Below are 14,234 nucleotides of genomic sequence, written 5' to 3' on the forward strand. Positions count from 1 at the left end.
CTGCTTTTGCAAACAAAGTGGTAAAAATGACATCCCTTAACACCCAGGTGGATAGCAAAGCACTTGCTCCTGAACAGTACTGGAGGATGTAGACTTTCCCTCTATCTTGTTTTATCAGTGAGAAACTGTGGTATTCCCAACTGTAATAATGTCACAACATTGTGCTAAAAAGAAGAATATCTGTATGAATCTCAGTAGGAGCATCTCCTCCTCCTTGCCAGGTCACCCATCCATTCAATGTCTTACCTCCAACAGCAGCTCACAGCTAATGTTTGGGAGAGACAAGATGTTCCCCCCTACTCCAAGCCTGCCTTGTGCTCATGGGCTGTTGTGCAATGCAGTGGGTGAGGGCAGTATCCCCCTGAGCCCTCCGAGGCCTCTCTGGTAAACAGACTATTTCATTCTTCTTCAGAACTGCAAGTTACATTGATCCAAATAAAGCGTGTTAGCTCTTCAGCTCCATTCTCTGCATGTGTTATTCCCTGGGAGCAGTTGGGGATGCTGTCAGTGCACCAAGCTGCGTTCAGCTGCCTGCCAGCTCTTCCCAGGTCTTCATTTCTCTCCCCGTTCCTCTCCCACACTCTTTGTAACCCTCACAATCTCCTCTTTGGTGATTACAGGGTCCTCTCCCTAATCCAGGAGGGCTAAAGGCTGCTCCTACCAGAGAACTCCCTGATCTGTGCAAAGAACACTTCTACTCAGAATTATTTTTGATTAATCAGTGCTGTGTTCATGCACAACTCTGTGGAGAGTATTTCTTGTGCTAATTTGATAATTTTTTCACAAAGATTAACTTTACTTCCTTCTTATTGTCCACACTGCTTTAAAGGATACTGAATGTTGTTTTGTGCTGTAGCAAAATACAGTTGCAATCCTGTATCTGTATTTCTCCAGTGAGTCCCTGCTCTGGCATTGAGGTGGGTTTTATTTGTTTGCTGTGAAAAGCATTCCATTTCCATGATTACTCATGGGACCTTCTAATAGTAGTTACTTGGTGGACCTTTTATTGACTCTGAGTGGTCTTTGAACAGCTAATAGTAAATTCTTAATTAAAATAAGCTTTTAATTAAATCTCGTCTCCTGTGCCCTGCAATATAGACATTATTTGCTTTTCAGACAGTGTTCAGACCAACCCTGTCTGGCCAGTGAGAAAATAGAGGAGCCGCAGCATCTTCCTTATTATGCCTGCTCAGGGAGTGGATCTCTGCAGGAGCAGTGGTCTGGGCCACCACCACACTGCCCCTGGGGCAAGCAGGCTGCCTGCAGCCATCTCAGCAAGCTGGTTTCTCCTAGGAGGCCTTCCAGGACTGCAGTCTTAATCAAGATCACTTGAGTTGAGTATCAGGTCAAGGATAAAAGAAGAATTTACTCCTTCCAAGAGGAAAAGTGGTTGTAGGGCTTTTGCCCAGCAGGGCATTCTTGGAATAGCTTATCTGTGAGCTTGGACAGAATGTGTCTTGTATCTTTCTAGGTGTTACTATAGCCTCATCTCGATGTAAATATGTTCACGTGCTCTCCTAGGCTCTGCTGGGTGAAAGGGAGGTGAGTGAAAGGCCCCAGCACAGCCTTTGAACCTCAGGGATGGTGGAGAGCCATGAGAACACTGACACTGAGGGACAGGTGAGGCCAAAGAGCACTTCATTCACCATGTGTGCATAGCAAGATTGCAACCTTGAGCCTGCAAAGCAGAGCCCGACAGCGCTGCTAGAGGGGAGAGCTGCTCTGAGCTCCCCCTGTGACTGCTCCAGAGCAAAGCAGTCTGGAGCTAGTGCATCTCCCCAGGAAAAGCCACGCAGGTTCCTCACTCGAATGTGACTATTGATAAGCTGCTGGGGGCTTAATTCATGTTTCTTTTAGAAAAATGTCGGACTCAGCTCTTTCTGGGAGACAGGCACTTTCTTGTTTCTGTTGCTTTTCGGTTCTGGAGGTTCTATCTTTTAGTTTTCATCAGTGTAACAAAATGCTGTCTGAGCAACACAGCACATGGCTCAACAGACTCCAGTGGGATAGTGTGACATGATGTATCTGAGATGACTTTCCAAGGGCAGAGGCGTTAACCATATTGTTGCATTTGTGCTGTTCTTCAGAAGAAAATCTGGGCGTTCATAGGAACAACGTAGCACGTTTGTGTTTGGATGGGATCAACAGAAAGCTATTTGAAAACAAACTATGCAACTCTTCTTTTTAAGTTACTTCCTGCTGATGTTTGAAGCACAGCCTGTTGGTTCCTTTGACCAATGAGGAAGAGAAATTGCTTCAGCCTGAAACAACCTATACAAACAGTGTCTTCCAGGCTCAAAACTGTTGTAGTCAGCCTAAATGTGACACGGACACTGCCTTGCATGGAGAAAGTCCTCAGCCTGCTGCACAGCTATGTCACACCTTCAAGGAGACCCGTGCCACCAGGGACTGGCTAATGGGAGGGTTCCAGCTGAGCCAGACTGACAGCCATCACATGATGTGCTGGGGACTACAGCTTTTTCTCAAAAACAGCCAGGGAACATAACCCTAGAAATGTCTCAGATACTGGTACTCTGGAGTTTGGGTGCACCAGGTTTGCAGTGATGCGGGAGACTTTGCAGACTGGTCTTGTGGGCTGCTTGTAGTCTCCACGTCCCAGCTCAGGAGCAATCCCCAAATGTTGCTTCTCTGCACTTCTTTGCCCATCCATCAGCCATCTCTGAAGAAACAGACAAAATAAGTTTAATATCTGCTAGTAATGCACTGTTTGTCCTTATGCTTTGCCCTGAATGTAGCCTGCCTGAGATCTGATGTTCTAGTTATATTCTGGGGACCCAATACACTGCATCTCTTGTCTCACAAGGAAGTGAGTGGAGCTTTGAAATATCTGACCTCTTCTAAGCAAGCAGAAAAATGAGATTTTGTTGAAAGCTTTAAGTTCAGACAGCAAAGTGGAAATCCAGTCTGTTGGTTCTTTCAAGGGACAGAGAGAGGTCTTGGAAGCCAGTGGCAGAAGGTGGCATGTAGCTTCAGAGCTGGCTTTCAGCAGTAGCCTGGGGACTGGGGAAAGAGCTTCTCATCAGCATTACCCTTTTGTTTTGTGCCCAGTCCTTAACTCTTTTCAACACACAGATACATGATGGAATTGACTCACCTGCTTTATAAAGCAAAATGAGTGTCCTTTCCAAACACAAAATATTTAGTGTGGGATAATGTAACAGTGAGGGCCAGAATTGATCATGACCTTTGATGCAGAAATTAATAGTTGGAGACTGAGAAACTAGCAGGGAAATAGAAGTAGTGCCTGAAAACGTTCGAACAGCAAATTGAAAGAGCTGCCTGTTACAACTGGAGGGTCTGTAGAAGTGCTTAACTGAAATGAAGGATACTCAGCCTTGCTGCCAGATCATCTCAACCAGGAACATCACCTTTTTGGTGCCTGAGTACCCTCCCTGTCTTATTGAAGTCTGAAGTATCTCTGTTGCCAACTGGCTAATAGTTTTGAAGTTGCTGGAAGTGGATCATTTAAAAAGCAGTGCAGCCTCTTCTACACCAGCGATTGTGCTTGCTTTGTACCAGGACGTTTTTTGGATCCAGGAGACTTCACCAGATGTGGCTGACATGGGTTCCCCATCACCACAAGAAGCTGAGCCACATTTAAAGGATGCAGCAGAGCAGATGCTGGCAGCACTGTTGCAGCATGTCTGTCCAGCTTTGTGACTTTCTCTTCCTTTTTTTCTCCTTGGCATGGAGAAAGTGGCACTCACAGAATAACCGTGAGCCAAGGGTCAGAAAACTACAATCACAAGACATCACTTGCTGCATTTCTGCTTTTGGACACTTTCTAATTAGAAATGGGCTTAAATGCTCTGTGACTTTCAGAACTCTGAGCTGCTGAGTTATACTGCACATGTGTTCTGTGGGCCACAAGGGAGGGAGGTGGCAACAGGATCTTGGGGGTCAGTCCTTTCCTGTTTGCCTGTCTGAAGCAGTGTCCTTGATGAGTCTGTCACAGAGAGAGCTGTTCTCCCTGGACACCATCACTTGCAGAATTTACCTTGTCCTGTTGTGCTGATGAAGGAGCAAGGTGGCATTTGTAACTAAGGCAGAATTTACAATTATCTGTTCATTCTCTGAGCACGTGTGCTTTGAATGGTTTATCACAGACTGCATCTGTCTCCAGAGCCTTCATACCCAATGCTCTTGACTTTTCCAAAGAGCTTTCTGCTCTTTGTCCCTCTGCACTTTCTCACTGCCTTGATGAGCTTTTGCACTCTCTTATGTCAGCTGAAAATAGATTTTCATTTCTGCTTTAAGAAATAATTCTGAATTGCTACTTCTGCCTTGGTATTCTGTTACAGGGTTTAACATGGGAGTGGCTTCTGATTAAAATAAAATAATTTTATGGGCAACTTACAGATGATTTTCCTCTACATTCTAACATAGTTTGGAAGCTCAGAAAGGTTCCTAGCTTGAGTTTTGTCCTAGGACCATAGATATGATCTGAGAAACAAGGGCTCAATGACTGGCCATCTCTCCTCCAGACCCACTACTTAGTCCTGTTCAGGCACTTTCACACATGCTAGTCAGACATTGGGGTCCCTGCAGTACTCTTGAAAATGGAGTATTTTAGGGCCAGCCTGGAGGGGGAATGCAGCCTGCTGGGGTTTAAGATGATCCTTCTTTGCATATGTATTTCCACCCATTGCCACACTTGCACCTAGTAACCTTAGAGTCAACTGACTTGATTTCAACTCCCAGCTGGGCTGTAGCTCTTATGAGCTCTATGAATGAAGCAAATCATGTAGAGGAGAGAGGTCTGAGAAGTTCCAATGTGATGGAGAGACTTAATGTGTATATGCGTTATTAGACACTAGAGAACCTCTGGGCAAAAGGCCTCCTGGTGTCCTCAATATGAGAAGATGAAGTTGAAAGAAGATGAAGTTCACACTTACTGATGAGGTCTGGTGTCATTCCTTCTAGTGTTCATACAACTACCCAAATTTTTGTGTACTGGAAACATTAAGTTCTCAGATCTATTTGTGCTTCCTGATTTTGCAGATCCTTGAGGAATGGTTTGGGCGGACAGTCATCTGCTCCTGCGTGAAGCTAAGCTACGACCACGCACAGAGTATGATTGAAAGCCCTGGGAAGGTGTTCTCAACTGAAGAACTTCCCCCTGTCTCCCCTCAACACTCAGTAGCTGAGATCCAACAGGCCGTGCTGAATCTCCATCAGATCGCCCAGCGCCTCCGCAGGCAGCGCTTCATCGACGGCGCTCTGCGCTTGGACCAGGTGAGTCAATCCAGCTCCTGTAAGGGGCTCCCACTCCAGTGAAGCAATTCCTGTTGTACTCCATAAGGATTTCCTGATCAGTCTAAAAACTGAGGAACAGAAAGGCAGGTTTGTGTGCCAGTGTCTTCTTAAAAGCAGCATCAAATTATGTACCAAAAGCACTTGGTAAAGGATTGAAGGAAAAGAGTTCCTGGATTTTGAGGAGTGATCCATCTCCCAACATTTTTCAAAATCCTAAAACCCTGATGGAGAGGATAAGTAACTTACATAGTGAAACACATTGTGTTGGTGTCATTGGTTATGAAGCCATTCAGATATCTTTAGTGTACATTTCACTGGGAAAAAATCATCCTCCACATTTATTTCTGTGCTTGCAATACTTGTGTTTTCCCCAGCTTTCATAGTAGTTCTCTGGGCAGGGAAAAGGACTCAATGTTATCTAAGTTAATGCTTACAAGAGGTGGGTGTGTTCCAGTGAAAGAAATGCTAGTGAGGAGCTTTTCTGTCTGGGGTGATTTAAATAATCTTGTATTAGTTGTGGTATGTGCAATTTCTGTTTTATAAGTAGATCCAGATACTTTAGACAATCACAGCAAAAATACTTTTGCATTTGAGTTTCAGCTGCTCTGAGGTGGCTTCTGACAAGTTTTGTGGATAGGAGGTTCCAGTAATTGATAGAACTCAGTGGCCTTCCTGAGCAGGAGACAAAATAATCTCTTAATATAAGGAAGCTCTATTGTTTCATTCTGAAAAATGAGCATGAGTCAACATAAGGATATGGCTGAGAAAGAAGCTGATGTCCTGAGATGTGTAAACAGAACTATTGTATGTAAAAGGTATGTTGTAACCCTTCCATTTTACTCAGCGTTGTGGTGTTGTCTCCAGTGGCAGCAAATCATTGCAGAGCAAAAGAAATCTGCAACCTTCCCCAGGAGAGCATGTGGCTTAGTCTGGCAAAATGGTGAAGAGGAGGCAATGTTCTGCTCCCCATGTATAAGATGTACAGGATGTATAAGATGAGACATCTGTATGTTTCATCTATGTCAGTAGGGGAGATCGGGGTTATACTTCAGAATAAACTTTCTGTTGTAGGAACTGGTGTGTAAGGCTGTCTTGCCTACAGCTGTTGTGGGGTGATTTAGAGGACCAGTTAGGCACACATAAGTGGGCCTGGAGCAAGGGCATTTCCTCAAAGTCCCTCCTTGCTCAAAGGAAATAATAATTCTTAAAATTGTATTCAAATGATTTTTGGAAACATGATTTCTCTTTGAAGTCATGCAGACAAACCTCTTTTGGAGCAGAGACTACCCTCTGAGGTTTATTCTGCAGTGGCTAGTGAGTGGGGCTTTTGTTCCCAAGCACACTGGAGAAACATAACCCCCCCACACCTTTGTGCTTGCTGAGCTAACTGGGGAGCGTTGGAGGTGTCTAGGTTGGAACAATAGTCCACAGTGATGGGGAGCTGTGTCCCAGAAAGGTCACCAGGTGCGTTACACAGGTCACACCGTGTACTGCTGAGTGGTCACTGTCTTTGGCTGAGTTGAGTACCTGTTATCAAACTAACCTCAGGAAAATAATGTTTTAAAACAGTTGTGACATTTACAGTGGGAGGATTTGGCCAGGGAAGCATCCTGTTCCAGTGATACTCCGTAAAAGATTAGCAGTGTTTTGGTTTGCTCTGTGCTGTTACAGAGGAGCCATTACAGAGAAAGTATTTGAGCATCATTTATGATCTCAGGGTTAAAAGCCATTGCTAAGGGCACCAGAGGGGCCTGATTCCTACTCAGCTTAGTTCTGAACTGAAGCCATAAACTGGATTATATGTCACAAGTGCACTTCATGCTGTGAGAATCTTTCACCAGGCAAGAGTGAAAGTAAGGGTCTTGGAGAAGGAAGTGTTTTTTAGTTCAAGGGACACCTTCACCTTGCTGGCTGCACTTTGATAAACTACACCGTCCCCGGTGCCTGGAGAAAGCAGTTACTGTAAGGCCTGAGTTCGAAGAGTATCTAAAGGATGGGTGCTTAGACGTGGCCAGACAATGATCTGTAGCTTTTGATGGAAGGAGATGAGTCCCTCTGCCTTTGCTATCCCACTTCCCTGAGTTCTCATGTACTCAATTGTGTGCTGGATCTGACCTCAAGCCCAGAGCAAGCAAGCAAGGGTGCGTCTGAATGGGAAACACACCTTTCTAATCACTGGACCTCTCACTGATTTCCTGTTGAGTAATGTAAATCCTGAACAATGGAAGACAAACTCCAGCAGGAAACTAGGGGCAATGAATTATCAGATTCCAAATAAATATGTGAGCAAAGGAAATGATCGTCCCATAGTTATAAGGAAGGGGGTGGCTGGGCATGGATTATTCCCATACTGTTTTTTCTAGGGGATGTGAGCCCTCTTCCTATACATTGCATTATGTTTGAGAGTTTCTACCTTGGGGCCACTCCTGGTGGAACAGAAAAGGCTTTTTTTACTTACTTCCACTCTACCATTTTTCAGTGTGATGTGCTTTGGTTCTTCCTATTGGTGTTAAGAAAATCACTGGGGCAAGAATCTCCCATCTTCCTTTGCCACTGACTGGTGGCCCTGGGCTGGTGCTCTCTCTACCAGCCTCAGTTTTGCCTTTGGAATGATATCAATCTGCCCCATAGTATCCCTACAATTTGGGATTTATCCCCCAAAACTTAAGAACATTTCTCAAATGAAGCCATTCATGTGTGTGTCCCTATAACAGCAGAAACACTGGCTGGCCAGGGAGCCCCTTGCACCCCGCATAGGAGGGCTCCAGTGAGTGCAGCAGTGGCAGCCTAGCCATGCTGTGGTGAGGGGAATGATTCCTGTTTGAATGGGGCTACTGAATTTTTATGAGCTAGTGTGAGAGCAGCATCTGCTTGCCCATGATTTTATATTTTAGCTGTAACTTTAGAAAACAGGAATGTCTAGCTCAACGAATGAAGGAGATTATTTTTTTTTTTAGTAACTTGGGAATTGTGTGTCTGGGCCACACAGAACAGATTCCAGAGGTAGCACATGATCTTGATAGCTGGGGTTTGTGGGTTCAGTGTCAGTAGGTATGTGTCTCTTTGGGGCTGTGTGATTTTGAATTCCTGCTTCGGTTCAGTCCTGGCCATGGCAACCTACGTACCTGCCACTCTTTTAGCCCCAGTTCCATTCATGCCTTTGCAGAGGTCTGTAGGGGAATCCTGCTGCACTGAACCTTGAGTCTGAGGACACCTCTGTCACTCCATGGGCTCTTACTGTCTCCATAAGCCCCTTCTGGGGCTTTTCCCCTAGGATGTGGTTTCCTGTGCTGCCTGCCAGCTCCCTAGCTCCAAAAGGCAGCTGAACACTAGAGTTTTAGAGGTTTAAAATCTTTGCACCTTCAGTGGGTAAGGAGCTTACGAAACTCTGTACACACAGACAAAGATTAATGTGTTTCTTTTCCTTCTCATTTGGAGCTGCAGCTCTTAGATGTAAAGGCAAGAAGTGCCTCGTACTGTGGCTTTGAGAAAAAAGTGTTCAGATATTTACAATATTGTCTTCTCCCCCCCCAGCCTCCTTCCTCCCCAGGACCATGAAATGCCTCCCCTGTGCTGTCCCTTCACAGCTCTTGGTGCACCCACACTATAAATTGGAGCAGGGATCTGACCTGATTTAAAAAACAAAGTGAGCACAACCACAACTTTCCTTTTTTTTTTTTTTCCTGGCCAGGTTACTTTGAAGCTGGAACACTTCCCCAAACCACAGCTTTTAGAAACACTAGCCAGAGAATCAGATAGAAACTTGCTTTCAACGAAAAACATCAAGTTTGCAGAAAAGCTTCTTAGCTCAAGCCTGCCTAGAGGAGACCTGCTGATAAATGGTTCTCTTTTTGGCCTCAACAGTTTAAAAATGAATCACGAGGACAGATGCCTACAAGAAGACAGGTTAAAAAGGATTTCTGTGCGTATTTAAAAAGAGAATACCCCAGGATGCTGATCTGTCTCTATGACAACTGTCTGTGGGCTGAGCAGTGGCTTTTGTTGTGCTGGTGATTCTGCCTTTGCCAGCACACTTACACCTGGGTGCTCAAAACGTTGGCATTGACTGATGTTCGTTGTAGGAACACCCCAAAGTGCATCTGCATTAGTGATGCAATGCATCAGTGGCATTGAATTGTTTGCTAGAATAGCTTCTCTCCTTGTTTGCTGTGCTGCAGACATTCAGCTTTGCAGGTGTGTGCAAAAAGGGGAGGAAAAAAAAGGATTAAAATGGCAAAGATGAGAATGTTACACAATTTTAAGGATTGAATTGCTAACGAAATGGTCTCGTGTCTGCTTGCTCCCAGGCTGTGAGACATGCCACTGTCTCATCATGTGAGCAAGGGTTGCTTTTTCCTGTGGGTCTCTATTGTTTTGAATAACTTAAAGATAGTTAAAATTTATCTTTGAGAATAGCTTTGTTTAATTAAGGTTGGTAGGACTCCTGGAGTAATGGAGTATTGCTGCTGTAGGGAACACAGGGAAATGAGCACAAAGACTCCAAACACCAGAACATATGCAGAATATCAGCTCCAAAACATCAGGTATATGGCATGCTGGCTATATTAACCAACTCTGTATAGCTTTTGAAGCTCTCAGAATTTACTCTGCCTGCTTGATGTAATCTAGCTCTCAGAAGTTGGCTCAGGCCAGAAAATGAGGAGGAAGAAGGACATAAAACGTGCAGGATGTGCCACTGTTGTTGGGAAGTTTCGTATTTAGTTGCGGCTAATGGGATAGGACAGAAACACATATTTTTAGACAGTAGCTCCTGCTAATGCCCTTTAATTGGAAATTTCAAGAGCCAGAGATTAATTACTATCACCAGTAAAATTTTCCAATACGAATGACTGCTGGAAATAATTATGTGAAATTGTTTTGTCATATTTCCTGCCTCATATCTGTATAGCAAGCATTCACATCTTCTCCTCATCTTGCTGTGTGGAAGGAGTAAATGTTTCTACCCTGGTTAAACAGTCAGCAGGCACAAAATACAATGTATTTGCATGTGAATGGAAGACGTTTTGGGTTGGAAGACCTGTTTAGATGGGACAGCAAAGGGCTATAATGTATAGACCTCAGTTAACTGAATGTGTCTATGCTTTCCCTAATAGCATGATCTGGATTTATGTCTTTAAATGCTGTCGGGGCAGGAAGGTCATCCTGGCTTGAGTACTCCCTGGTGTGATGCTTAGTTTTTCTAGCCATGGCTGCTGTATATGCCACCCCTGCACACTCTGTGTGTGCACCTTCCTGGGGAGGGGCAAATGGCTTTGCTCCAACCCCTGACTGTTGCTGCATCTCTCCAGGGAGTGTTGCTTTATTGGGATTTTGGCCAGTCTCAGAGAGAAAGTCCTGGTGTTCATTGCTTAGGACATTGGTACCATATTCATCTCAGATTTTGTTCCTGAGGGGTAGGTTGAGGTTTGTACCCACTTTGGCCCTTGCTTCGGCCCAAGAGAAAATCCAAAAGACCCCTTTATAAAATCCTGAAAACCAGTGTGATACCTCCCAAAAGAGGCCATTACAGCAACAGTGCATGGACATGACAGCAGAGGCAGGGTAGGCTGTGTATATGGTACTGCAAGATAAATGGAAATGCAGACTGACAAGGAGCTTTCACTATTCACTTCCTATCACAATTCCACCATTGTCTGCTCCTTCTCTTTGAAGTCTGGTTAAACAGACATTACTGATACCCAGAATGGGGACAGCAGGTGCTATACAATCGTTATGGACAGTTGCTTATACTGTGTGATACATAAGGCAGCTGGAGGGACATTGGATGTACTTGGAGATTAATTTCCTTTGGGGATTTTGTGTCTTTTGCATAGCCCCAGTTAATACATCAAAATGAGCATCCAAAGCCACAGCTTTCTGTTGGGAATAGTGCTCTTCCCCTCAGGAGCAATCGAAATGCATTTGTAAAGGTGCATTAGCAAAGCAGGAATGATTTTTAAAATGTCTTTCCTACAATACCACAGGGGAATTCGGTGCTTTGTAGGCAAATCTGAAATGTCATCGTTGTCATCAGAAACAGCTAATGGTTCAGGTTGGGCAGTTTGGCATGCACTGAGGATGCACACAGGAAGGAGGCATTTGGGATCGTGCTATGGAGGAGGTCTGTGTTGGCTCAGCATCTTTCTGCATGCACGGAGATGTTTGCATTTCCAGTAGGCTTTAAAGTATTTTGGTTACATTAGGATTTTGAGTGGAAAGCCCTCAGAATCTGATCTTTTGCCCTGGGATTTTAATGAAGTCCTCCTAGGGGTGTGAGGAGGATTGATGCCCTCACACAAGTCCTGCTGTTCCCCGATCATTCTTTTAGAGCTGAGCAGCTGTGTCCCAGCAGGAGCAGGTGGTGAAGTGGTCGAGCTGGCTCTGGCAGTGGGGGGCAGGCGGATGCTGGAGCTCAGGGCTGGGCTGTAGAGCATCGTGCTCAGAGTCACCACAGCCAGATGTCTGGACAAGCACAGTCAGGAAGGAGCTCCCCACACAGTGGTGCTCTGGCACTAATTTACCATCAGTAGCGCAAGAGTGGGTTATGACTTTATTCTTCCTGGAGTAAGTATTCCAGCCACTAGCTCAGATATTTTCAGTTTTCCAGTCATGTACAAGTGTTTTTCTTCTAAACAAACACAGCTTAACTCTTGAGTTTTATTAAATCTGCCACAGATCTGCAAGCTCACAAACCCCTCCAAAAAAAAAGGGGTCTCATGCTTTTATTTTGAGATGCTGTCTGTCAGATCAATAGCTTCTTTCATCTGCCAGCCTCGGAGCCAGTATCAGAGCAGAGGTTGGCTCCATCCTTCCAGCAGTGGGAACAGCATGAAGAGGTGAAGCAGTTGCCTGAGCTCACACAGTGAGTCAGTGGCAGAGCTGGCAGGACAGTCATTTCCTCATTCCCAGGCCAAATCCAGCACCTTAGGCCAACACTGACCATTCTCTTCCTCTCACGTTTTTTACTCACAGCTATTGAATAAGAATTGGTGCTTTTTTCCCCTGTATATTGTATATTGCTATATAGTGCTGGCCCAGTTGAGACCATGTTTTTAAATCCCTATTCCCCAGTGGGTATTTCTTACGGTGCAGAGCAGAGAAACAAGCGACATCAGCATGAGGGACTGAATTGTTGCCAGCACATCTCTGCAGAAGCAATCAGTGTGTTTCACAAATGCTCTCTCTCCGGGCCTTTCAGTTCTCAGGCTGCACCAGGACCAAGCCAGTATGCTGCTGTCCTGCTGAAGGTCTCTCCTGCTTGAACAGGACAGAGTTGCAGTGTACAGTACTGAGTCATACCTTCCAAATTGCTTGGCTTTTTCTATTGGTTGAATTCAGTCAGTAACCAGGCATTGCAGAAGGGGGGTGAGCTGACAGTCATCACATGCTGACCTACAAGTAGGGTTGAAGGTTTTTGCAGGTACTCCAGCTTCACACATGAAGTAGACATCTCTTGGTTTCCTGGACCGGCTGGACACAAACGTCTCTTGCCCATGCCTGTGGGATAGGCAGCCTGGGGTCACTTGCTCATAGGGACCTCAAACAATGCAGACAGCTTCTATAGGGAGAAGAGAGGGCATCTGTGGCACGTGGTGGCCTAATGTGACGGAATGTGTCCTAAATGTGCTGCTTGCTAAGGTGAACAGAACTGAGTACTTGATCCAGCTGAGCAAGACACTCACTGGCATTTTTGAGGTTGGTAGGAAGAGAAGTAGTGGCTGCTGCTGGTGATATTGAAAGAGTTTCAGGATGGAAAAACTGGTTCTCAATGAAGCAAAACCAAACTGGTTCTTCAGTGTCTTTGATGGCAAGACAGATAAACCTCAAGAAAATGTGTTTGTTTTAAGGTGCATGTGGGGCGAGTGCTGGGAGGAGATTCTTATTTTACATTTTCTGTTGAGGAAACAATCCTTGCTCAGAGAGTCTTGCCCTCCAGTTGATGGTGTTTTTCTTCCCAGTGATGAACAGACGTCATCAGAAAGTCTCTTGTTGTTTCAGATTCTGTTTATCACGTATTTGAACAGAGACTTGACAAGGTTTTTTTTCAGGTATTAATTACAGCTGACTGCATGGCTAATCCATCCTTCTCTTTAGATGGAGTCACTGGGTGTTGAGTGATGTAACTTCAAATGTGATCAGTCTGCCATAGGTGGAGATGTAGCAGCTCTTTGTCAGAGGCAGTTCTGTTTCACCTAACAGTAAGTGGAAGAAAGGCTAATTGTATAATGACAAAAGACAATGTTTGGAAGGGGATGAAAGATTCAGACATTGCAGTTCTGTGATTTCTTATTTCAATTCTGAAGTTGAGAGCAGGGGAAGAATTCTTGCTTTCCATGACCACAGCCCATTTTATCAGGTGTCTCTGGGCATGATCTTCTGAGTCCTGGGATGTTTTATCTTTTTTTGTCTATATCATATGGTTTCTGATGTACAAAGAAACTCAGAGAGCACCTGTGGTTTCCAGAGTCCTCTGAAATGAGGCTAGAAGAGTCTTAGCCAAGATTCCAGCAGCTGAACTGAGGATGGAGCTGATCTTGCCCCATCTGAGGAAGCCAGTGCTTCCTGCTGAAGTCCACTTTCAGATTTATCTTTAAAAATTCCAAGTCCAAGCCCACGTCTCCTGAAATTATATGCCCTGCTAAAGTTTGCAGTGATTCATTGGAAGTGCATTTTATTGAGCAACCTCTTGATTTTGTTTTGAAAGCAAATGGCTTTGAATCTGTCTTTAGTAGTCTAGATCATTTATCTTGCCCTGCTCTACATTTTCATATAGTAATAAGGAAGTTGTTCAAGCATATGAGCTTAATTCACAGTGTAGATTTCCCCTGAATACGTAATTGTGTAAAATGGGAGCATGAGGTATGTATGTCGTCCCAGATAAGGTTGTTGGTCCACATTGCACTTTTTTTCTGAGATTTGTCCAGACTTGAGACAGATCTCCTCCCTCAATGTTGCAT

General features: G+C 44.7%; 1 protein-coding gene across 3 annotated transcripts in view; it reads left to right on the forward strand.

Moving 5' to 3' along the window:
* The window catches only part of DIS3L2 (DIS3 like 3'-5' exoribonuclease 2), a 185,461-nt gene that overhangs the window by 115,850 nt on the left and 55,377 nt on the right, over positions 1 to 14,234 (forward strand). For all 3 annotated transcript variants that reach the window (XM_051626783.1, XM_051626781.1, XM_051626782.1), the window contains one exon: positions 5,023 to 5,256. In XM_051626783.1, coding sequence (XP_051482743.1) covers positions 5,023 to 5,256 — 234 coding nt within the window. The remainder of the gene's footprint in view (positions 1 to 5,022; positions 5,257 to 14,234) is intronic.

This window comes from Apus apus, chromosome 8 (genome assembly GCF_020740795.1).
Source record: "Apus apus isolate bApuApu2 chromosome 8, bApuApu2.pri.cur, whole genome shotgun sequence".
NCBI classification, from domain to species: Eukaryota; Metazoa; Chordata; class Aves; order Apodiformes; family Apodidae; genus Apus; species Apus apus.